Here is a 25239-nt window from a genome sequence, read left to right as displayed (position 1 = left end):
GATCTGCCCCCCAATCCCAATATTTATCAAACCAATGAGCTTTGGGGGCCAAGAGTAAAGGTGTTCATGATTGAAAGATGTTCTTAGAAGGGAAAGAGAAAGCAAATGAGACAAGTCCTGGGAAAAAAGAGGTAGGTCTCACTTAGAAGAATTGAAACATAATAGCTGTCCTTCAGTAATCGTCCAAATGACGAGAAAATTATAGTATTTCAAAGCTGCTTAAAAAGGAAATGTATTAAGTACCTAGAGCATATGAGACAGTAAGATTGACTCACTTGGCCATTGTCCCCAAACTAGCATGTGTGAGAGGCTGGGCCTGGACCCAGGGACAGGCCTGGGAAGGCAAAGGGTTAGGATCCACAATAATGGCCCAGGAATGAGTCTGCTGCTTTCGGAGAGCCTCTGCTACTGTGCCAGGTGCCAGGCTGGCGCCTTCATCTCACAACTTTCTGTTCCTTCAAATGCTTCCTGGGAGTTCTCATACCAGCCTTGCCCTCTGCTGTTCCCTGATGCCTATCTCACAAGCGCCACTCCCTGACACTGAAACTGCCCATTCTGGGCATACTCTCAGAGCCTTCCAAGATTACAACCAGCTAATCTGATCAAACTACTCTGAGTGGCAATGTTTCTGGAATGAGGTAGGTTTTAGCAGTGACCCCTAATAATAACAAATGACACGTATATCACACACTAACAGTGTCCAGGTACATCTATGGGCTGTCCCCAAAATCTTCATATACTTTTAAGAGACTTGGGATACCATGTATTATCATAACTGAAACACAAAAACCCTGGAAGGCAGAGACCATAAAAACATCCATTTCTGAGAAGAGGAAACTATGGTTCAGAAAAGCAAAGAGATTTGTCCACAGTGGGCAACTAGTCAAAGGTGGGATCTGAACCTGGACCTTCTCAGCTCCAAGCTCCTTATCTCCTGGAAAACATCTCTTAGAGACAAAGAGGAGAACTTCAAGCAGGGGAAGGTGCTAGGGGATGGGTGATAGTGCTATCATGGCAGCTCCAGGAGAAGAATTTCCAAGCAGCAAGAGCCTTTCTGTGCCAGCCAAAGCACATGTGGAGTGGCCAGTCCTTCACTTTACAACTACTGTTCACAAGGTTCTTCAGTCAGGGCCAACAGAAGGCAGTGGGAAAGCCTGGCCTTCCCACCAAAGCCTGTTAAGAAAATCAAAGAACCAAATGTAGTCAGATGGTGTAAACTCAAGAGGACAGAGAGAGGCCAGGGCCCAAGAAGCGCAGGGAAAGCCAAGGCTCCTGGTGTCATGGGCCTACCAAGGAGGAACAGGGTAAAAGAGACTCCAAGGGGGTCAGAGCTGATGGCTAAAATGTCCAGTCTGGATGAACCAGGACCCTGGGCCTCCTTTGCATTTAGACTTCCCCAGTCAGCCAGTACGGTCCCCGGCAGACAGCAGCTAGAGACACAGAGGGGCCAGACCACAACAGCCCCTTCCAATCCTCTTTAGAGCTCAAAAAGGCACGAAGGAGACTTTTCTAGAAGGAATCTGCCCAAGCACAGGGCCTCTTCCTTCACCTTTTCTGTAGTCCACGGGCCCCTTTGGCAGGCTAGCCTATGCCCCCCTCATAGGGTAACAGCTTTAAATGTATACAGTCAAATACATAGGAAGACCAGGAAAACCAATTCTATCAAAAGGCAGCTACCACACTATTTGAAAGCACAAGTTCCTGGACCTCAGGCTAAGAACACCTGATTGGAGTGGATGGCAGATGTGTAAATGAGAGGGAAGCTCCAGGACTGCGTGGCCAGGGCAAAGAAAGGCAGGGTTCCGGCTAGTCAAGGACCTCCCATCTCCTCCTTCCCTCTCCTCAGACACTAGGAGTCAGAGTGTCCTTAGCTAGCTTTATGGCATTCCAATTCTATGCCCCCAAGAGTGATGCCAAGCCCAATGCTGCCTTGTGGGCTTCCCCTGCCTTTCCTGGGAGCCCTAGCACCATGACGCCTGTGGAGCAGAGGCCAGGGTCCAGAACAATTCCCTCAGAGGAGCTTTAGAGAGATTGCCTACAAAGCCCTACAGGAGACACAGACTAGGAGCCAGGGCAAAGAAGAGGAAGGAACTGATGGAAATGGTTAAAATACACTATCATCCCCTGGGATGCTACAGGAGATAGGACGCAAGAGTCAGTCGGAGGCTTCTTAAACACAGGTTGGACGGGACACGAGATACAGACCTCCCTAGAGTCAAGACAAGGCAAACCCAGCAGCAAAGCATCTCTTTAGACTTCAGTCCTGAAGGAAGAGCCGTTCACAAAGCTCATGCACTCTGTGCTACAACAGAGGCAGGGAGCAGCTCCTTCACTTCAGCTAGAAGAGGTTCAGGTAGGTTTCCTTCCAAGGAAGAGTAAACATTCTGGATTGTATGCCATCTTGGGAGGGGTAAGAATTCAATATCTTATAGAAGTGAATGATGAAAACGAAAGACACATAAATAAGTAAAATTTTAAAAAATAAAATTAAACAAAAGCGAGCATGAGCCTTGTTTGTGAAGGGCTCTTTCTTTTTACTGCTGGGCCTGCCTGCTCTGACTGGTCAAGACTGCGCGTTGTCTATAAAATGAGTTCTGGGTCTGTAGGTCTGATCTTCTATCCGCTGGTGCTGATTACAACCCATCCCGTGCTGTCTCACCCTGTGCAGTTCTTTTCCAGGTCCTTCCCTAATAGCTTCAAGGCCTTTCTCTGGGAAATTGGTTCAATCACCACTTTTTTAATAATAAAAAAATCAATTTAATAAATGTTAGACAGGTTTGAAAATCAGCAACCTGCAGCTCAGCTATGAAGCTGAGAGTGGAAGGAGGCCTCCTTTGGGAAGGGTCCTTCACCATGGCCAGCGGGAGCAGGAGAGAGGGCAAGTGAGGTTCAGAGACACTGCTGAGTAATCGCCAACCTGTGAAGGTGCTGGGTACAAAACAGAGGCCAAAGAACATGGTAGCAGTGTTGGAATATACCTCTGAAATGGTTTGAGGGCGGCCTGCATGCTGGTAGGCCAATACCACAGGGAGAGAGAGGCCATACTGGTGGTGAGTCTCAGAGTGCATTCACTGGATGTGTGGAGGATGAGCACAGAGAGGTAGGAGTGGAGGGGAGAGGGCCTCACCTACCCAGTAATACTGGGAGCCCTTGGCAATGGGGGCTTGCCAGAGAGTTCCAGGTCCCAGGTGACTGGAGTGTATCCAGAGGGCCATGTTGAAGCCTCATGACTAAGGCCCCTCCAGTAGATTATGATATACCATCCCGTGTCAAGCAACAACAAAAGATCAGACGAGTGGGGCTAGAAGTCATTTTACAGATGAAAAAACCAAGGCCTAGAGCCAGAAAGTGACCCAGCCAGGGCTACGCAGGTAGTACAGGGCAGGAGGGGGATTTCAAGCCCAGACCTCAGTGTGCCATATTGTCTTGAAAGGAACACCACCAGTCTACCTTATCTGAGCCAACCTCAAAATAACAGTTCTATCCCTTCCAAGTACCCAAGGTGAAGAGCATGTGACACAGTGACCAACCATCTGGGTTATTCTGGGAGTCACCTCAACTTATCTAGAAAATTCCTTGGGGGGAACAAATGCAGTCTTCTCTGTCAAGCTTGAATGAAATGCTCCCCAGTCAACAGCCTGAAGTAATGATCCACCCAAGGGCTGCTGCCAAAGGTTCCCAGTTCTGGAAGCTTACGTCCCCCACCACAATCCCCGGCTTCTTCTCATATGTGGGGGCTTCCTCAGCCCATGGAGCTGCTTCTAGTCACTGTGCTGAGTCCATAGTACTCAGTGAGTACTATGTCACTGAGTATTACTCAGTCAACAGTCAAAAGCTGAGGTGCTGGACTCAATGGCATCTGAGGGCTACTTCCAGGATCCCATAATCCTCCAGGTGTCCATGTAATATCCAGCAGCCTGTCCATGTGCAGACAGGCACACGTCTCTCTAGGCTGAGTCAGATGGGCCCTGCCTAGGGACAAAGATTGATCCCAGAATGTGCTAAACTATTTTAGGGACATAAGTTCTGACATAAGTAAAGCAGAATAAAGCAGAAAAACTCTTTTACAAGTGGGAACAAGTTCAAGCACCTTTCAAAGCCTTTTACTCTGATACTTCGAAGGAATTACTTAAGTAATTAGAGAAGTACTAAGGGCCCTTCTGGTGTAAAGATAGCGCAGGATGCTGGAAGGGTCTATGTTGGGCCACACAGGCTCTGTTGAATTCCACCAATGTGGAAAAGTGTTGATTATGGCCCCAGCAAGGCAGCATCACAGAGCAGATGGTAAGCCAACCTCAGAGTCAGGGTACAGGCATACAAATTCTGTCTCTGAGACATACTGACTGTGTCACCTTGGGCAAGCCACTCCCGCCCTCCACGAGGTGCAGAACAGCTGCTAATGGGAACGGAAGGATGAATTTTGGTCCTGAAAGAGCTCCCTATCTTGTCTGGATAAAAAAGAGGTTTGGGAAGGGGGGGGAGGGGAAGGGACCATTACAAGTAGTTTGGCCACAGGATAATGAGATCTTTGACTACAGCAACTTATGCCTTTCAAAGTCATTGGGACAAAAGAATTGACACCTGAAGGTCTGGTAGATCTTCCCAGCATTCACCATGTCCAGGAGTGCCTGCACATTACAAACAGCCCCACCTCCTCTCCACAGTCTACACATTCCACTCCAGGCCCACTTGCTGTTCACATACTATGCTCCATCTCCCACACCTTTCCATTGACTTCCTTTCATTTGTCAACCCTGCTGGAGGCCTTTCCCAGATCCCCCAACTGCCAGAGCCATTCCCCATCTATTCTGCATTTATCTTGTATGTTTGCACCCATCTTGGTATGTTTTCTTCCCCATTAGGATGTGAGGTCCTCAAGGGCAGGAACTGTCTTCTGCCCTTTCTTTGTCAGACCTTCCTTTGCAGGTCCAATAATGTCACTCCCACCCCTACTCAAGAAACTCCAGTGGCTCTCTATCAACTCCAGGATCAAATACAAAATCCATTGTTTGACATTCAAAACCCTTCAGGAACTGGCCCCTCCTACCTCTCCAGTCTTCTTACACCTCACTCCATCTTTGATCCTCTGATATTGGCCTCCTGGGCATTCCATGAACAAGACACTCCATCTAGGTAGGAGCCAACCCAGCATGTTCTCTGGCTGTACCCCATTCCTGGAAGACTCTTCCTCCTCATCTCTACCTATTGGCTTCCTTTAAGTCGCAACTAACTAAGCATTTCCTGATACTAATTTGAAGTCTGTCTTCTCTGACACTCCTCAGATCCACTACTCCCCACTTGTTCTCTGGGGTCCCATGCAGCAACACATCATTACTCTCCCTTCCATCTCCCCAAGGCAGTTACTGGGGATTCTAACTTTGTATCTTTCTCTTAAAACAAAAGTTTTGACTAGAAAAGCCATCTCCAGTCATTCTTATGAATATCAGGTCACTGGACCCAGATGGCTCAGGAGAAGAAAGTGAGGTTGGTGACCTTGCACAGCCCTCCCTCACTCAAATCAAAGTCAACTGCAAGTCATGTCATCATGATGACATTGATGTCATAGTTCTTGTTGAGAACAAAGGACAAACACAACAATACAACCTTGGACTGAGGCACTGGGCCATCCCAGGACCACTGCAAGACTTAAGGTTACCCTGCTTTTACCATATCTTGGCCTTGACGGAGAAATTGAGCCCCTGACCTGTCTCCTAGACTCCCAAGGGCCAGGCCTCGGAGCTGAAGTTTAACTGAAAGGGGATGGCAGTCAGGGAGTGCTGCTGCTCTGGTGGTTCACTTGGGCCAGGTCAGCCTATAGGACATGGGGCCCTGGTTGGGCTGCAGTTTAGGGCCTTGCACTGAGTAGGTTTCAGTTGGGTTAGGCTTAGTGGCTCCATAGTTGGATCTTTTCTGGGAGGCTAATTTGAAAGTTCACAGGTCATTTATTTGTTGGGCTCTGTGGTAACTCCTTCTCAGAGACTGTTTACAGTATCTGAACCTCTCCTCCTCTCCCTTTCCCTATCTCCCTCTTTGTCTCTTGCCTTTCTACATTGTTGTTAGATCCCCTCCTCCCCCTCCTCCTCCTTCTTTTCTCCCTCCTTCCTAAAAAGGCCAAGGTCTCCCATTTCATCCTGGCTTATCTCCAGCCATCCTGATGAATATCTGGCCATTGGATTCAGATGGCTCTGGAGGAGAAGTGAGGCTGGTGACCTGCACAGCCCTCCCTCACTCAGGACAAAGTCAAGTGCAAGTTATGTCAAGTTCAAGTCATTTCTCTGATGTCATGGTCTTCTTCAAAAACAAAGGACGAACACAACAACAACAATTCTACTTAGTGCCTTTTTTCTCTTAATTCTTTTCCCTTTATCCTGTATATCACTTATTTGTACATACTGGTTTGCTTGTTGTCTCTTCCATTAGATTGTAAGGTCCTTGAGGACAAGGACTATCTTTCATATCACCAGCATTTAGCACAGTGCCTGGCACACAGTAGGTGCTTAATAAATGCTTGTTCATTGGTTTCTCCCAAAGGTTAATCCTAAAGTTATAGCCCAGGCCCTGATCACCCCTTTCCCCCAAATCTGAGTTGCTTACCAAAAAAATAGTGAAAAATTAATCCTATGGCAGATCACAAATTCTAAGTCAAACTTCATGGCTACTGCTGACTTCAGCAGATCCCTATTGGAAATCTCACTGGTGATGATGCCCCTCCCTCCTACCAACAAAATGTGCCCACTGCTTGTACCTCAGCCATCAATGTTAAAAGTCAAAGCAAGAGGCTGTTGTTTGAATAGACTTGCGGTCAGAGCCAAGCATTCAGAGCCAGTTACTAGAGCTCCCCTCGGACTAGAATAACTTCTGTTCATGGAGGAAACTAGCAAAGCACAGAATTGGACAAGCAAAGTTGAGAAAGTCCATTGGAAAATTTCAAAATCCAAAAAGAGGGTTTTTGAAAAGTCACAATAGACCAAAGCCTCACTATGCTTAATGACAATGCAACTATGATATTCTGGATATCTGTGGGGAAGCCAGGATTTTTTAAGGCATTGGAGTAAGGAATTCCCAGGATGGAAACTCTCTACAACAATACAAATCAGTAATTCATCTGGTATCTTACGAGTCCTAAAGGTGTCTGGGTCACCGAGAAGTCCGAGTGACTTGCCAAGGGTAGCCCAACCAACACATGGCAGGGTCAAGGTCTTCCCAGTTCTGAGGTTGGTTAGCCCCACTATTCCATGCTCTTTCTATATAATAACCAGTCAGGGCCAGAGATTAGTTTCCAAAAACACAATTGAAAATTATCCTTCTTGAGTCTTGCTGCTATGTTTGATTGCTTGTCATTTTAATCAAGAACTGAAAGGCTTCTTTCCCACAGAGAAAGGATGGTCAGCTCCCCCTTGATAGAAAAGTCATCAGAAAGGCAGTGGGCTAGGATGGTACCCATTTAGAGGCAATGTGGCACAGGGAATGGACTACTGGCCTCAAATTCAGGACAACCTAGGCTTGAGTTCTGCCTATGACACATACTGGTTCTGTGACCCTGGACTAGTCACTTGACCTCTCAGTGCCCTGAAGTCACAAGATCACAGATTTAGAGAAGGAAAGGCCTTTGGAGTCCATTGAGGCTAATCCCCTTAATTTATGCATGATTACCTGAAGTCCAGCCTTGCCCAAGGCCACCCCAGGTGTCTCATGTCAGTACCAGGGTTTGGATCTTAGCCCTCTGACTGCAAAATCAGAGTTCTTTCTACTGCACAAGGAAAAGGAAAGTCAGGGTTTCTTTAAAAATAAAAAAAATAAAATAAAAAAAAATCTCAGAGGAAGGGGATCAGCTTCTGTAGCATTCTACGACTCGTCCCTACTTGTCCCTACCCTTTGAAATTTCCATTTTTTTCAGAATATACTTATTAAGAGCTGGAACACTGATTTTGTGTATTTGAAAATCATATGCCTTAATTAAAACAAAGCATTTTATATGAAACCTCTCTGCTTCCTCCTCCTTCTCTCCTACCCACCTCAAAGAAAAACCAACCTAGTAGCTCTGGTTCATAAATAGATATATACCCATTCTAAGCACACCCAAGTCAAACAGCTTCTGCAAGGGAGAAAAATAAACAAAGAAGCCAACCCCCCACTTTTCCAACTCATTACCAACAGCATCTGACTTGCACCTGGCGCCCCCCCCCCCCCCCCCGCCCCCCCCCCACACACACACACACTACATTTGGTTGAGCCAAGAGCATCAGCAGGAAGACATCTAGCTGATGAGTTGGGAGGGCTTTGGGAGTGAGGGGGAAGAAAAGTCACTCAAATCCTTCATCTGATGAAGCATTCTGAAGCCTCATCACAAAGGCACTGTGGGTAATATTAAAGAATAGTAAGGGGTGCCCTGAACTTGTCTTTCTTCCTTTGTCCTACTGCTATAAATATGCAAATTTGTGCATTGATTGTGAACTATTTGAGTTCTACATGCATATTTATTCCTGGTATAATAAACCTAGTTTTCTTGTAAGTTTCAGGAAGTTGTGATTGCCTTTTGACAGTAGTGGGTATCTCTGTTCATGCCGCCATTTAGATTCAGTGGGTCTCATGGCCATGATCCCATTTTACTGAATCCTCCCAACTACCTGGGAATTAGAGATGCTCTAATTAGCCCCATTTCACTCAGAGAGTGAAATGATTTGCCCAAGGTCACAGAGGTAGGTAGAAGATGGATCTGAACTTCCATCTTTCCTCTACACCACAATGTGAAAGACAATACTCACTGATGAAGAAGAAATTGAAGAAAAGACCATCCAAAGCACCAGGAAATTAGACGGCAATAACCTCCAAGGGGTAAGGGACCCCAAGTCCAGGTGAGTAACATAACAGCTGCCAAGAAAGTGACAAGAAAGAAAGCTGAGCAATATAGGCACAGGTCGAAGCAAAGTGTTGGTACCATCCTGGGAGAGAGAGTTCCTCACACTGATAAAGTCTCAAATGCTGAAAAAAATCTAGCAAGCTTTCATACAATCCAACCAATGCAATGAGAGGGAGGAGAGAAACAGCTGACCAGGGGAAAATCTCTTCACATTCAAGGGCTCTGATAAAGATCTGAGAGCCAAGATCTCTAGGGAACCGATACAAATACATGATAAGCCCCACAACTGTTCCCCCACGGATCAGTGACCAACAGATAGAGATAATCAGTTCTCAGCAACACAAAATGGATGCCCAGCAAGTAAGGAAAGGCTAAAGAAAATTCAGTGGGAATGGGAATGGAATGGAAGGTGACTGACCTCTAAGAAATGACAAAGATGAAAAACTATGAAATCAGTAGACTCCAGAGAATACTGACAGTGAGCACAGAAACACAGAAGGAATCTATATAAAAAGACAGCTAATCTCAGAACAAAGTATGACCAATCTTCACTATAGGGAATGATGAAACAAAACCCCTGGCCCTCATAGAGAAGGGGTGGACGATAGGCATGAAATGAGGTGGCTGTCATCTTCAGATGGCCCAATAGGTTTATTTGCTTGGCTTAACTGTGCTTAAGACTTATGGGATCATAGATTTAGAGCTAAAAGGGAAACTGGGTGCTCTGTCATCCAAAGTAAACATTTGACAGATGAGGAACTGAGACCCAGAGAGTTGAGTTGACTTGGCCACTTAAAAGTACTGGAAGGGGCAATATTCAAATCAAGGGCCTTTGATTCCAGGCCCCTATCCACTGTACCACACTGCTCAAAGGACAGTTACAGGGAAATAACTTAAAAAAACAGCCAAGTTCCCTTGCTCAGGAGGCCTTCCCAGATTTATTCCCACTTCATTCTAATCAGTGCTCTACCCTACAGCCCTCAAGAATCTGTTTTCTGACATAGCTGTCCTGAAGTTATCTGCTGGGCTTTGTCTTTCCTAACTGGATTGCCAACTCCATGACCATGTGGAATGGAGCTCTGTATTATTTCCCCCTCCCCCAGTGCCTAGAACAGTGCTCTGAGGCACACAACAGATAAGCAGTGCCTGTTAACTCTCAAAATGGACATGGTCCATATTTAACATGATCAAGGTTCTCTGATGTACTTCAATTCAACCTATTTCCTTGGAATTTTTAAACTGGCTAGTTTCTCTGTTACACAATCAGTCAGCACCCATCTTGTTTTCTAAGTAGAAAACAGGATGCATTTTAATAGAGCACATGTACTTAGCAATACATAATAAAGGGCCCAAGTACGTGGGCAAAGGCATTGTTGCCATTTCCGTTGGAGGTTCCGGTTTCATAAATATTAGCAACATTAATTGAAGGGGGAAGAGCATCCAAGGGCCTTGAACCTGAACCACAGTCAAGTTCTGGCCTCAAAATGGGCTGGGGTGGGAAGGGATCTGATTGGAGATCCACCTCAGGTGGCTTGCCCATCTACCAGTCACTTAACCTCATGGTGCAGAGCACAATCCCCAGCTGTGCCACCAGACTAATACCAGTAAGATCGGCCCCTATTCATCTAAAAAGAATGTGATGTGGGCAAATGGCATAACTTGATGAACTGGGCTTTAGAAGAAAAGTGCTCCATGAAGAAAAAAAAATATTTCCATTGTATCTGCACTAATGAACTGTGAGTATATACAAGAATGGCTCTTTTGCTCACAATTCATTTTAGAAACATCTTGATTCCCATTCAGGTTGAATGATGCTGACACCCTGACTTCTGCTGGGGCCTGCAGATCTGCCTCACCAGGCCTCTGGAGGTAGGTAGTTTGCAGCAGTCCAGGGGGCCGTGGGCCAGGCCTGAGGTGCTCACCAGCTCAGCTCTCCCTCAGAGTTTTCCTCAAAGCCTTAATGGATGGATGGTCAAATGTGGATACATTCGTTTGAAACTGCCTCATTTGCTGGAAAGTTCTAGGCTTTCTACTGGGATAGGTCAGGGTGAAATAGCTATCAAGGATCTGTTGCATTATACATGCACATGAACATACACACACACAGATTCACAATCAAGAACAAGATCAGAGGATCAAAGACTTGGCACTACAGAGACCCTAGAGGAATGCAGGCCATCTGTCCTCTTCAAGTTTCCCTCTCCAATGATTCCAACCCCCATTTCACAGATGAGGAAACTGAGGCCAGGGAGAGGAAGTGACTTACCCAACAACATACAGGAAAGGAAGCATTTGCTAAAATATCCTCTGGCTCCAAGTAGAGTGCTCTGGATATGATGCTATGCTTCTCCTCACTCCTCCTTCAGCCCTTTCCTTCCTCAATTTTTTACAAGATGTCCTTATCCAAAAATCAAACCACACAGGAGTCGGGACATTCTTAAAATCAACTATCTAAAAACTCAACCAGGGGGTAGAGCCAAGATGGAGGAGTAGAAAGACACACATATGCTGGCTCTCCCTACACAGCCCATAAAATACCTGTAGAGAGGGACTCTCAATAAAAACTCAACCACTGAATGTCTCTTTTGGGCATTTCCTGTGCCTGAAAGCTAGCTTGAGCACACCAACTTATTGCCATCAAGACAATGCTGTACACTTAGCAAAGCACCTGCATATCTGTTTCCTCATTTACCGAGGCAGGTGTTCATTCCATGCCTATCACACCCAAGGAGCTATGCCAGGAAAGTATCAGGGAGTGGAAGCAAGTGTCCCTGAGCTGAACCTTCAGATAGATGGGTATTGCAGGCATGAGAACAAAGGCGGGCAAAGCGCCAGAAGGAGGAAAGCCTGCACAGGACACAGGAAATGATAAGTAGTCATTCCAGTTGGCTAGAGTATCAACTAGAGGAATAGTGGTGCTGGAGGAGGAGACCAAAAAGCTCAGCTGATAATGTGACAAGCCACTGACCTTGTACTTCCTTTGGTGGATAACAGAGCTGTTGAAGGTTTAAGAGATGTTGAGTGATGTCATCAGAGCTTCCTAGAAAGAAATTTACTCTTACTGGGCAGTGGAATAGACAGCAACCTCACCACCACATTGGTGTCATGGAACCTATGGACTACTCTCAGTACCTTGGTTTGAAAGGCATAAAATACATAGGATTACAAAGGAAATTAACTATAACTGAAATGCAGTTAGCAAAAGAATAAAAAGCCCCCAAAAACTAATTCATAAACACTCAGCTAAGAGCCCCCAGTCTACGATCTCCACTGCAAAGAGGTTCAAGGGACAAAACAATATCAAGGAAAAGTCAGGTTTCATTGCCAATGGCGTGAAAGAACACTTGTGGCAGGGATTGCCAAAAGAAGGAAGGATGTTTACAACAAAAGAGACAAGGGCTAGGCAGTGTGGTGCAATGGAGAAAACACTCATTTTGGAGTTAGATGAGCCGAGTTCAAATCTTAGCTTTATTTTTATGATGTGACCTTGGACAAGTCAAGTAACCTCTCAGCCCCAGTTCTATAAAACATGCATACGTTAAATTTGAGGGTTGGATTAGACAACTGCTGAGGTCTCTTCCAGACCTTGGGATATGAACTTATGAAAAAGATGAAACAACCCCCACAGCATTGATCCCAGTCTTATGAAGACATATGCTTGGTTAAACACAGGTCACGTAAGGAGTACCACACTCAGTCATACCAACAGTCATTCATTTCATCTCCTTTAATGTCTCTCAGTCCAAGGAGACAACCAAGGGAATATCTGTGGGACAGCATGTAAGGTGCCCTAAACTCGTCCAGCTGCACAGGTTAGAAGCATGCCCCCAAGGCCTGCACATTTTGAAGTAACTGATAATACAGTGACTTAGATGGTTATTCCTATTGGTACTTTTAGTCTGTCCCGCTTCTGTGGGCAAGCATGCTTTGCCTTGCAGGTATTGCTCTAGGCCTGAAACAAGCATTTAGATCCAGTTGGCCCAAGTCTTTGTTCCAAGAAAACCTCACTCCCCTCCCTGATCATTGTACACCAGGCTAGTCTCTAGAACTAGAGTCTCTGGGGCTTGCAAAAATAATACAAATATAGACACAAGCAAGTCCATTTGTAATGGGCATTTCTATGCCCCTATTCCCCAAGTGGCAATGCCTACATGTTACTGCAAACAACAAAGTACAGCACTGTATTCCCTCCTGGAATTGAGGCCCCTTGGGGGCCTCAGAGGGAAGATGAACACTTGGAGTCCACTACACCCAAAGGCATCATATTTAAAGCCCAATGACCATCGATCTTTGTGACTTCAGTCCAATAGCCTTTCTCCTAGATGGCCTGCGGATTCTCCTTTCCCCTTCCCAGATGAGCCATAGGGATCAGGACTCCTCAGCAGCTAGTTAACCATTTAAGGAATTCATGCTCAAAAATGAATGCTTTTCAGCAAGAAATCAGTTAAGTTAAACTAATGAATGTCTATAGCACAGTGACCCCTCACCTTTCTCATGACAACTCAAGTGGTTGGGTAGGCAAGAATAAATCTTAGCTGTGCTAAACCACTGACTGGACCAAAGGACTTGCTCATGGTCATACGGCTGGGAGGATCAAATCCAGGTCTTCCTGGGCTCCCAGGCCAGTGTTCACTATGCAGGGCTGCTCAAGTCATCAGCGATAGAGCAAACTGGGGGCTTGGGACATTTTCTTTCTAAATCTTCCTCCCTCTTGAAAAATTTGTTTAGGAAGCTAGACTTCACCATCAACCCATCTCTTTTGGCAGTCTCAACTGTACAAAGATAATGCACACAAAGAATTCTCTGACACCCCTTGGACACACTTTCTTTTCATGTCCTTGTGAGATACTGCCAGGAGCAGCGTCAAACAATGCCAAGTCTTGGAAAGTGGCTCTGCCTGGGCTCCACTGATAATGAAAATCCATGTGGAGATTTGGTGTTCCCGGACCCCACCTCCTCCTTCCCTGGGCTCTCTCTGTTCTAGGGTGGGTTAAGCTACTGACTCCCCTTCAAACCCTCTTGGCCACTTTTGAAACTCAGCTCATCCTCTCCAGAAGTATTTTATCAACCGCAAATCATATGATTCTTAACCACTTTTCTTCTGTCAGTTGGAAAGGATATCCTTTGTTAAGCCAGCAACTACTAATGGCCATTTTTTTTTCCAATGGCTCACAAAGTTCAAGTCTGCAGTTTGATACTGAGTGTGTGGGAACCCCAGGTGATTCCAAACCAATGCAAATCCCTGTTTCAAGGGGGTGAAGCCATCAGAGTGACAGGCAGCAGAAGAGTGGGCAAGTGAGGTCTTCAGGCCTGCTCCCTCTCATGGGCAGCCACTGGAGGGTCCTAGTCTTCTGGTTAATGAACACACTTCAAGATTCACCCCAATAACTAAGATGCCTTTTCTAAAAAGAACACATTTCCTTCCTATTACTGCTTCCAGGCAGCGCTCTGTACAGTAGCTCCTATCGACAGAACTGGACGAAGCCTACTGTTTTCAGGCAAATGAGCATGTACCCAGGATCCAAAAAAAGCAGGAATTTCACTCTCCTTACCTCAAAGGGCATCAGGGGAACTTTGTGGATATGCTGAGGGGCTTAGTTAAAAGAACATACCTTCACACAGGAAGGAGCCCCAGAAGAAACACTGGATTGGGAGGCAGAAGGCCTGGCTTCACATCTCACTTATACCATTAATTAGCCATGAGAGTATGGGCAAGGTCACTTACCCACTAGGCTCATTTCCTCATGTTTAAAATAAGATGATCTCTAACAGGGAGGGGGAGGAGGAGGAAGGGGAGAGGGAGGGGGAGAGAGAAAAGGAGAGGGGAAGGGGAGGGGGAGAGGGGAAGGGGAGGGGGAGAGGGGAAGGGGAGGGGGAGAGGGGAAGGGGAGAGGGGGAGGGGGGAGGGGAAAGGGAGAGGGGAACAGGGGAGGGGAAGGGGAGAGGGGAAGGGGGGAGGGGAAGGGGGGAGGGGAAGGGGGGAGAGGGAGATAGGTAAGGTCTGCCACTCATATGCCTGGACATTCTTACAGAGGGATAAGACAGAAGGGCAGGCAATCATGGTACATGGTCCAACATGGCCAATCCATATAATTATATAGACAGGTAAAAAAAACCAAGAGCTAAGTCAGGTCCTGGGGGAAGGGGATCATCTGATATATATGAGGCCCCTGCTATATACCAATTACTGGGTAAGGCACTGATATATAAAGAAATACAAAAGAAACTTGAAGTTTCTTTTGAGAAGCAGATTATATACCTAGAAAGAGAAAGCTAACCAGATGCCACTTTGCATTAGAAGTGCCAAACTTAGAGCAGACAATGACTGGGGCCCCCTGCTGCCTCTCAGCACTGTGATGGTGCCTGGCTTGCCCATACTCGCTGCCATGCACCTGTGCATTAGCGCCCCCCCCTGCTCAGTGCCAATAGTGCTTCAAGCTCTACTAAGTGACTTCCCCAGTCCCACCCCCCATGACACAGGCAGAAGGAAGAGTGAAGTTCAGGCCACTTCCTTCCCTTTCTTCCCCTCAGGCCCTCAGAGAGCTCAGTGTCTGGAGGTCAGGAAATGCTGCTGATGGCAAGGAGTGAGGATGGCAAAGGCCCAGCATTCCTAGAGGCCTCAAATTAATTCTCTAAAGCCTTTCCCCATGGCAGGACCCCCAGCCAAGGTCCTAGGGAGCAAAGTGGAGACGGGAGGGGTGAGAAAAGCAAGATGGAGATGAGATCTAGGAAAGAAACCATGGGAGAGCTAACAGAACAAGGGGCTGCGATCAAAGAGAAGATCCCCATTCCAAAGCATGGAGGTCACATTGTAGGCCTCAGGCAGAATGCCAGACTGGGAGTTAGGGAGGGGAGCCAGCCAGTCACTTAATTCCAATGGAACCTTCAGCAATGAGCCATTCGAAGATTTACAAAGCACTTTTACATGAATTATCTCTTTGGTCCTCACAAAAACCCTGGGAGCTAGGTTTTATAAATATTTCCATTTTACAGAAGAGGAAACTGAGGCTAAGAGTAGCTAAGTGACAACTGTCCAGGGCCACATTGCTAGGATTTGACATCAGTCAGTCATCACCACTCTAGCAATTGTACCAGCTTCCTCTTAACTTCCCAGGGCCTCAGTTTTCTCCCCTGTAAATTAGGGGCATTGAACTAGGTGAATTCTAGGGTCCTTTTGATCTCCAAATCAATGATTTCATGAATTCATTTTTCAAAACATGCTGATGCTAGGTGGCCCAGGATTCAGGAGAACCTGAGTTAAATCTGGCCTCAGACACTTCTTAGCTGTGTGACCCTGGGCAAGTCATTTAACTCTGCCTTAACTTCTTCATCTGTCAAATGGGCTAGAGAAAGAAATGGCAAACTACTCCAATATCTTTGCCAAAAATACCCCAATGGGGTCACGAAGAGTCGGGTACTACCAAAACAGCTCAACAGCAACGGACAGGGATCTGGACTCTGTTTCTACCTCTTAAATTGACTCAATTTGAGATCTCACCACAGTTCTGAGCTTGGCGCTTACAATGACCTGATTTCAAATCCTGCCTCAGACACTTCCCTGCTATAGGACCCTGGACAAGTCACAACCTCTCTGACCTTCAATTTCCTAAATGGGGATAAAGATACTGCACAGGACTGGTGTGAGGCTCAAATGAGATAACATGGGACAGGTGCTTTGCAAGCCTTAAAGAGTTAGAGAAATACAAGCTAGTAGTAATAGCAGCAGCAGCAGCAGCAGCAGCAGCAGCAGCAGCAGCAGCAGTAGTAGTAGTATCTATGTCTGCTTCCCCATTTCAACCCTCCTTATCTCACAGGGGCCTTGGACAGATCTGCTGATCAATAAATAGGCCAAGGCTCACTAAGTAAAGGGCCTGTGGGAGACACAAATATGCAGGCCCTGAAGAAGTTCTCCCAACTTCACCTGGCATGGACCATTAAGCACCTATGCCAGAGCAGAAGTACACTCAGTCCACCAATGGCTGGAAATTAACATCCTAAGGGCATTTCAGCCTTGGCACAGAGTGGAAAGGCAGGTAAAAGGCCTGCTCTCACCTCTGCCTTAAGGTGTGGGTACCCTCGGGCACGGTACAAGTGCTCTTTGCCTCAATTTCCTCATTAGTATTATAAAGATAATAACTATCAGACCTGATTCCTGTAAGGGGCAAATAAGAACAGTTATGAAAAGGCTTTGAAATGTATGTATTTGAAAGGATTTTGTCAATTCAAGGCATCATGGGAGAAAAAGGGCAGTAGGGGAAAGCTATTGTTGTATTCATTCTTCATTTTTGAAGAAGACCATGACATCAAGATGATGACATGACTTGCAGTTGACTTTGATTTCAGGGAGGGAGGACAGTGCAAAGTCACCAGCCTCACTTTCCCCTCCTGAGCCATCTGGATCCAATGACCAGACACTCATCAGGATGACTAGAGATGGCCCAGGAGTGAATCCTGAGCCCAGCCCTCTCCATGCTGACCTGGGAGGGAAGAGAGGGGAGGAGGATAAAACTCTTCTGCACTCAGGTCAGCACAGAGGCCACAGATCTACAAGGATGATGACAGGTAAGTCCTGACAACTAAAGAGATGGTGCAGCAGCAGGGCCTTGAAGGGGACTGCCCCTATCACCAGCAGCAAAGCCAAGGCCAAGGAGCTTCAAGGGACAACATGCTCTCCCCACCTGCTGCCCCAGCTTCTGGTGGTGGGCAGGGGCAAAGAAAGGGGGTTTGGACCGTGAAATTATAAAGAGCAAACTTTCAAGAGTTAAATCTGGCAAACAACTGGTAATTTGTGAGAAGTTGTGTGTTTGAAAACTAAGTTGATCAGTGATCTACAAGAAAACAAAATTCAATGTAGTTTTTCCATGAAACAGCCCATTCTCCCAATAGGCCAAAAGGAACCAGATGCTTCCCATACAGATAAAAACACACTTATCCCCTATAGCATGGGAACCACCAAGACCAAGAAGGTGAGGAAGTGCCCTCAAATGCCTTGGGAGACATCAGAGATTGTTAGAAAGTATTGCAGCTCTCTTTAATCATCCCTAGGCTGGTAGAACAGAAGAAGGAAGGGTAGATACGGTTACAATTCTACACCTGGAAAAGGTGATTAGAAGGGGGTATGGTCTGATTGGGGAAGCCTGAGACTATCTCATTGAAAATGATTTCCCATGTATTGCATTCACACTCCCTAAGGATGCCCAGGCAGAAGCTATCTAGCCATGGGACCTTAGGCAAAACCCAACCTCTCCATACCTCAGTTACTCCACCTGAAGGTTCACAGGATCTGAGCTTTAGAGCTGAAAAGTATCTCAGAGGGCCATCTCATCCAAGGCACTCGTTTCACAGAGGAGGAAACTGTGGCCCAAGATGGACAAGTGTCTTGCCACAGTCACCGGCCCTCTGGCTCTCTCTACACCACCACATATTTCGCTACTTTGGCAGATCTCCCACAAAAGTTCTGTTCTAAGGAGTCATGCTCCTGGAGGCTCACATCAGCTCTGGCAGCATCTACCTGGCTTGCAAGGTGTTGACTACAATCCTATGACCATCTCTGCTGGCCACGGACCAGCCTAGCTGAGTCCACAGGCTAACCAGCATACTGGTGGCCAAGGATCTCTTCACTGATCTACCCAATGGCCTCTTCTCAGTCCACATCCTTCTTCACCTCCTGGTAGCTTCTGACCTTGGAACGCCCTCTCCTCCAGACTCCTTTCTCCCCCAAGCTTTTCCTGACACTGTTCTTAATCCAGTTTGCCCCTACCTGTATGACTCCTCTTTGTCTCTTTTCTGCATTATCGCCTATGTCCAGTCCCTAAGACAAGGGTCTTCTCATCCCTAAACTCTGGACGATGCTATCAGGCTGAATCATTTTTGTTTTGATGACTAAAAGATCCAGCCTCTTCTCTCTCTCAAGCTTTTATTATCCCCTGTTACTACCCAACTGTTAGATATCTCTACTTGGATATCCTGTTGAAATGTCAAATTCAACATGTCCCAAAGAAAACTCATGATCTTCTCCCCAAACCCAAGTTCCAAGTCCTCCTTGACCCTCCCCTCTCCTTCACCCCACAGGGTATCCACACTGTTGTTCTGTCTGCTCTTCAATCTGTTCCATTTCTATCTTAACAATATCCCTCACATCTCTCCTCTTCTCTCTTCCTTTCCATGCATACAGACTGAACCAAGTTCAGTCCTTCATCACCTTTTAGCTGCATTACTGAAATATGCTCACAGGCTCTCCCATTCCCCACCCCACCCCCACCTCTCACTCTCCACAAAGCTGCCAAAAATGGAAATTTCTCAAATCGAACTCTGACCATGTCACTTCCCCGCTCATGAAGCCTCACTGGCTCCCTATTGCCTCGAATCTAAAACACCAACATGTCCTGTCTGACATTTCAAGTCCCTTACAAGCTGTCCCCAGCCAACACTTCCGAATTTCTTTCACCTTGTTTCCCCATTACACATTATGTTCATTCAACAAACGTTCTACAAAAACAAAAATTTCCCTGTCTTCAAGGGACTTTCATTATATTGGAAACTGCCATTTGATTATGTGCCAGCTATGTTGGCCTGAGTGCTATTTTTCCCTCTTTACCTTTGCCTCTTGGGATCTTGGGCTCCCCTCGAGGATCAATCCTCCTACATACAAAGGCTGGTTGTTAGTGTTCCCCTCCCCCCCATCACTGTTCATTGACTTATTTGTATACTCTTGTCTCTCCTTCCCACCCCACCCCCACTCCCCCCTTCCCTCCAGAGCAGAAGTTCCTTGGAAAAAAATGGGATGGTTCACTTTTGCCTTTAAATCCTGAGGGCTTCATGGGGCAACTGGCATAAGGGTCAGGAAAATAAATGGTATCTCTGACTCTGAGGCTGGCACTCTCCCTGCCACCTGAAGCTGCCCTGGAACTGATGATGTTCAGTCCAGAGGATTCTCTTCTCCCAAGAGGCAGCAGTCTTTTAAGATTTGATTTTTAAAAAGTGGAGGATCCTTCGACAGCCCAGAATGTGTTCCTGAAAGGTTTCCATTCATTCGACCTTTATTCGTGAATAACTATTTGAATGAATGAAAAGGTTGTTTCCCCCTTTTTAAAATGTTGTCAGGTTTCCCATAATAGCAACTCACAATCTGAATGTGATTTGTAGAAAAGGCAAATAAAGGAAATAAGGCCTGACCTTTCAGCACGAGGGTACAGGTTCTGCCCTAATCATTTCACCAAGGAGCAGAATGCTGCCTCAGGTTTTACCAGGGAAATTAATAGTAAGAGGACACCCAGTAGCACAGCGCCAAGGCCATGGGCATCAGGAAGAGCTGGATTCAGGTCCTGCCTCTTGAAATATACTTGCGGTTCAGGACCCCAGACGACTCTCCAAGAACAAAAGTCAGTTGTAGAGCTTGCCCAGTAGAGAAAACTTCCACACCAGGACTTCCCACCAACAAAATCAAAGTACTAACACTCTGCCTCCCCCAAATAAAAGCAACCAAATTACAATATTTTTTAAGGTCCCAAAGGAAATTTCTAAAGCCCAAGTCATGCCTCCATGCATATGGAAAAACACTCCAAATCCTGTAATAACACATTCCTTTTGGAAAATAAATTTAAGATAAACTGTGACATTTCACGCTAATAAACATTTCAGAAATAGGGATAACATCACACATTTTTGTAAACTTCAGAAAAGTTCAAATGAATAGTCAATGTGATTTTTTTAAAAGTAGTTTATTTTATAAAACCTCCTAATTGCTAAGAACTGCATTCATTTGGGAAAGAGTTAGTTTTAAGATTGATTTTATCTAAAATAGGAATTTTTCCCTATTTTTAAATCTCCTTTGGCTTCTCTGTCCAGACTTCAGATCAGGAAGCTTGGGTGTCTTGAACAAAATGTCAGATTAACTCAAAGAGTTAAGAAAACATCAGATTTGACCAAAAGATTTAAGAACAGAAAAAAAAAATGGAGCATTTCTTTTTAGTATTCACCAAAAATGAAAGGAGGTTCAATTGGATGAGCTTCAAAGGACTTGGAGCCTGAAGGCCTGAGCCAGGACCTGGGCTCTGCACCTGAGTGTGGACTTGGCAGGCTGGACTCAGGTGAACAAGCTTTCCATTCCAGCCCAGGGGGGAGCAAGGGCGCCCCACCCCAGGGTCAAATCAAATGTAAAATGAGGAAGCCCTGTTTAGAGTAGACCAACCTCAGCATGAGAGAGACCTTTTCTCTGAGGGTGAAAGCTTTTATGTAAGACAGCTCTTCTCAGAATCAGATGTTTTAATGCATAAAATAAAGTACATAGGATCACAAAGGAAACTAATTACAGTGAAATCCAATTATCAAAATATTTGAATAAAAAAACAAAAAAAAAAAACAAAAAAACTCCAAGGTCCCACCCCCAGGCTAAGCACAATTGTAGTGATTTCTATGGCCACTTTCTGTCTAAATTTTATGACTTTATGAACAAAACTCAAACAAATTTATCATAATCTCAATTCCTGTGGCATCAGATTAAACTGTAAATTTACATTTTAATTCTAGGAAAACTAAATCATAATTAAAATATTTCCATCTATAGTGTGAAATCTGCTTAAACCATAAAATTCACATAGACAAAATGGAGAATGCCTCCTGGCATGTATGCATGCATGTATGTGTGTATGTCCGTATATGTGTATATACACATATACAAAACATATCGTGTGAATAGGAAAAACTTTGATTTGTTTCAGGTGGCATTAAATTCATCAAGTTATGGGGCCTCTGACAAAGAATAGGGGTTACCCCAGTCCAATTAACTCCTAGTTTCTTCTCCCAATAGTGGATCCTGAAGCGATAATATACTGTTCAAAACTTGATAAAACCTATGATGCTGTTTGTTCACATGGAAGAGACCCAGGACAAAGTAACTCAAATAAGGTGCAGGCGCTTCTTAGTGGAAAACACGAGACCTTTCATTACCATGGTAACAGATCGGCAAAATCTGTATTTCAATTTTCATAGAGATCAAAATAATTCCAAAAATAGTAGTTTTTCCTGAGTTTCTTTGAAGGATATAATTACTTCTAATAAATGCTCCTCATTTTGCTTTCAACGACTTGTGTTGGGAGAAAGTTGCCAGGGAAATTGGAGCCTGGGAAAGGTGGGTCTATTTCTGTGTTTAGTCTCTTTATTGTCTACAGCACCCCATCCTTCCTACTACAATAAAATCATTAGTTTCCCACATGGAATGAATAGGAAACTACAAATTATTTGCACGTGTGTGTATTCAAACTCCCTTGGTAAGCAATAGACTCTACTGGTATCCTATAGACGGCATTCTTCACAAACGATTTTATAGTCTGCACATTCTCACACCACACTTTGCAAAGTGCGTGCATAAATATGGCAGATTAAGAACCTTGGGAAACCAAGGCTTGTATTTATCTATTAGAAAAACACACCCTGAGCTGCTCGAGGGTAAACTGCCCCATTGTTCCCCAGCCAAAGAAAGGGCTGCTCCCAGGACAGTGACATTCAGCTATTATGTTCAGTCCCAATTTGGCTTCTCTTTTCAGATCGGCAAAGCTGCCCATTAGTGGAAACTGTGGCCTTGGCGGTGCCCGGGACATTACAAACCGGTTGAATGTATGGAGGATGTAGTAAAGTAGGCTTTTGGCGGGGAGAGGGCGGAAGGAGGAACGGAGAGGGGAGGACCACCATTTTTAAATATGATGCTGATTAGATGCTATATATAATTGCCCTATTAGAAATTGGAAATTTTTTTCTTATTGTAAAATGGGATCATTATCCAATGTTTTTGTTTTAAACCGCAGTTCCACACGTGATTGCTAGGAACCCCCATTCTCCTCCACTTTCCACCTCCAACACAGAGGCAGGAGCTTTAGAGAAAGGAAAAAGGGTAGGGTACGGAGGGAGGGGGAATGGATCACTGGGGCTACCGACTTTGAGAAGTGGGAGGTGGACAGAACAGTACTGGATCCGAGGAGGAGGGAAGGAGGGGAAGCCCAATGGTCGAATCGAGTCCTGAGCCCGAGGGGGTCCCAGAACGGAGTAACCGTCAATACTGGGGCTATGGGTCCGAGAAATGGTGGGGGGGGGAGACCGAGGAGAGGCGGTCCAATGGTGGGGATCGAACTCTGAGCTCGAGGAATCTGGGAAGGGGGAAGCCGAGCAAAGGGTCAGACTAAACACTTGGACCGGGGGGAGGTGGGGGGAGATGGGTGTAATACACTCAATAACTAACTGCTCAGGCAAAGGCTGAAACTCGACCTGGTAAAATCGACAGAAAGCAACCGACCCCCATTGCCCTCCTCTTTCGGGTCCGACAGTTGGCAGAGTCCGGATCTCGCAAAACCCCAGCAAATACAACTCCCCCTGGACAGGTGCCTGGCCAAGGAGAGGCTCCTTGGCAATCCCCCATTTCAACGTTTCCCACATGCAAGTTCATCGGCCAATCCTCACGGCTTAAGCGCTTTTTTATTCCAAACCAAGAAAAGCGCGTTGGGGGCGCGAGCCCCCATCCCCACCTCGCCCCCTCCACACACACACACACACACACACACACACACACACACACACACACACACACACACACACCACACACACACACACACACACACACACACACACACACACACACACACACACACACACACACACACACACACACACACACACACACACACACACACACACACACACACACACACACACACACACACACACACACACACACACACACACACCCGACCGGGTCAGTCTCTGGAGAAGAAAAGGAACCATGCCCCTGCCGCCCGTCCTGCCCCGCCTCCCCCTTCCCGGGGAGCTCCGCATTTGTGGGAGAAGGCACGCGAAGGAGGACCAGCCGCCCCGATTCCTTCGAGGGAAGGGCCGCTCCTACCAGCCAAAAGAGAAACTGCAAGTACCTTGGATGATACCGATTCAAGAACCATTCCATGGCCCCACCGGGATGAGCGGATACCCGAAGCGAAGCGAAGCGAGTCCGAGGCCAACCGAGAAGCGCCGCCCAGGGAGAGCCAGCAGCAGGAGGAGGGTGCGGGCACCCGCGACGGCCACAGGCTCCCAAGTTGGAAGAGGGTGACACGAGCCCTCGGCGAACTGAACGCCGCTAGCTCAGGGGTCGGAAGCGCTCTGAGAAGGAAAAGGGGGAGGGGGGAGAGGGAGAACCGGGAGGGGGGAGGAGACCTACCGACACCACTAACTACGGCTAAGCGTCCGACCCAGGGTGCCGAGGCGGGGGGTAGGGGGCGGGGAACGACGCGGATCCAGAGTGGGAGGGCGAGAGGAGGCAGGGGAGAGGGAGCGGGGGAGGGGGTGAAGAGCTCAGCCCCTGTGGACCTGCAGCTGTCCAGCGGGTCCCGGTGCTGGACAGCTGGTTGCTGGGGAGGAGCTCCGGGGTTCCTGTCCTGGTCGGCGGGCCCCACCTCCAGCCCGTTAGGCTCTGGACTCCCCTTCCCCAGCCCGTCAGCTCCCAGCCTCACTTCCCCCCTCCAGGTGGCGAATTTCGGGGAGCCCTCCTCCAGCCCCGGGTCCCAGGCCCCCTGCTCTGGCGACAATCACTTACCGCGGTCATAGAGTGCAGCCGTCGGGGGCACGACGAGCCCGCCCCCGCAGTTCAGGGGCTGAGGAGGGGGCCGGCAGGCTGGTGCTGTCCCTCCTAGCCCGCCCTCCTCCCCTGCTCTAATCTCGCTCGGGCTGGCGGCTCCGGTCGCTTTCCCGGCTTTGGGGGTCCGCGTGTACCCTGCCGGCCGAGCGGCGGGCGCTCCGCTTCCCCGCGCCGTGCCCTGCCCTGCCCGGCCCTGCCGCCGGGTGCTCGGTCCCCGGAGCCCAAGCCGGACCGGGGTCGCACCAGTTCTTCAGCAAAGTTCCGTCCTTGGCCCCCCTGGCCCGGGAGCCGCCGCCGCCGCTGCTGCCACAGCTGAGCCTCCGCCTGACCTCCGCGGGGAGGTTATGAAGGGGGGCAGCGAAGAGGGGGCGGGCCGGCCGGGCGGGGGGTGGGGGGGGAGAGGGAGGAGCTGGGAAACATGGCGGCGGGGGCGGCCCCGGCGGCGCTTGCGCGGGAGGGCGGGGGCTGGGAGGGGCAGCGCGCTATCCCGCCGCGGAACCGGCCCCGGGCCGGCTGCGGTGGGGGCGGGCCGCACCCACTTGGCCCATGAGGCCCGGCCGCCCTGGGATGGCAGCGACGGAAACCGGGTAGTGCCCCCCGCGGCAGAGCGCCCTCCTCCAGGTTCGGGCACTGCCAGGGCCAGAGCCACGACCAGCAGCAGCCACACTTACCGGGTGGGGGGCGGGACCCCATCTGTCACCCACCGGGTGGCGGCCGCCGCGAGCACGCCCTGGGGGGAGGAAGGGGTTTAGTGCAAGTGAAA

The 25239-nt window shown here is 47.4% G+C and overlaps 1 protein-coding gene across 9 annotated transcripts in view; it reads right to left on the bottom strand.

Annotated features, from left to right (window-relative positions):
• Positions 1-24829, bottom strand: part of KLHL13 (kelch like family member 13) — a 160831-nt gene extending 136002 nt beyond the window's left edge. Inside the window, exons 1-2 of one of the 9 annotated variants that reach the window (XM_072626359.1) lie at positions 24435-24824; positions 8766-8871 (exon numbers count right to left, since the gene is read on the bottom strand). In XM_072626359.1, coding sequence (XP_072482460.1) covers positions 8766-8866 — 101 coding nt within the window. In that variant the 5' untranslated portion in view covers positions 8867-8871; positions 24435-24824. Of the gene's footprint in view, positions 1-8765; positions 9020-11126; positions 11456-23775; positions 24216-24434 lie in introns of those variants that run through there. The other 8 variants (XM_072626358.1, XM_072626368.1, XM_072626363.1 and 5 more) reach the window with 8 other exon arrangements.
• Between the last annotated feature and the right edge of the window lie 410 nt (positions 24830-25239).

Source organism: Notamacropus eugenii, chromosome X, assembly GCF_028372415.1.
Source record: "Notamacropus eugenii isolate mMacEug1 chromosome X, mMacEug1.pri_v2, whole genome shotgun sequence".
NCBI lineage: Eukaryota > Metazoa > Chordata > Mammalia > Diprotodontia > Macropodidae > Notamacropus > Notamacropus eugenii.
The sequence above is the reverse complement of the archived record's forward strand: the minus strand, read 5'-3'. Positions and strand labels throughout refer to the sequence as shown.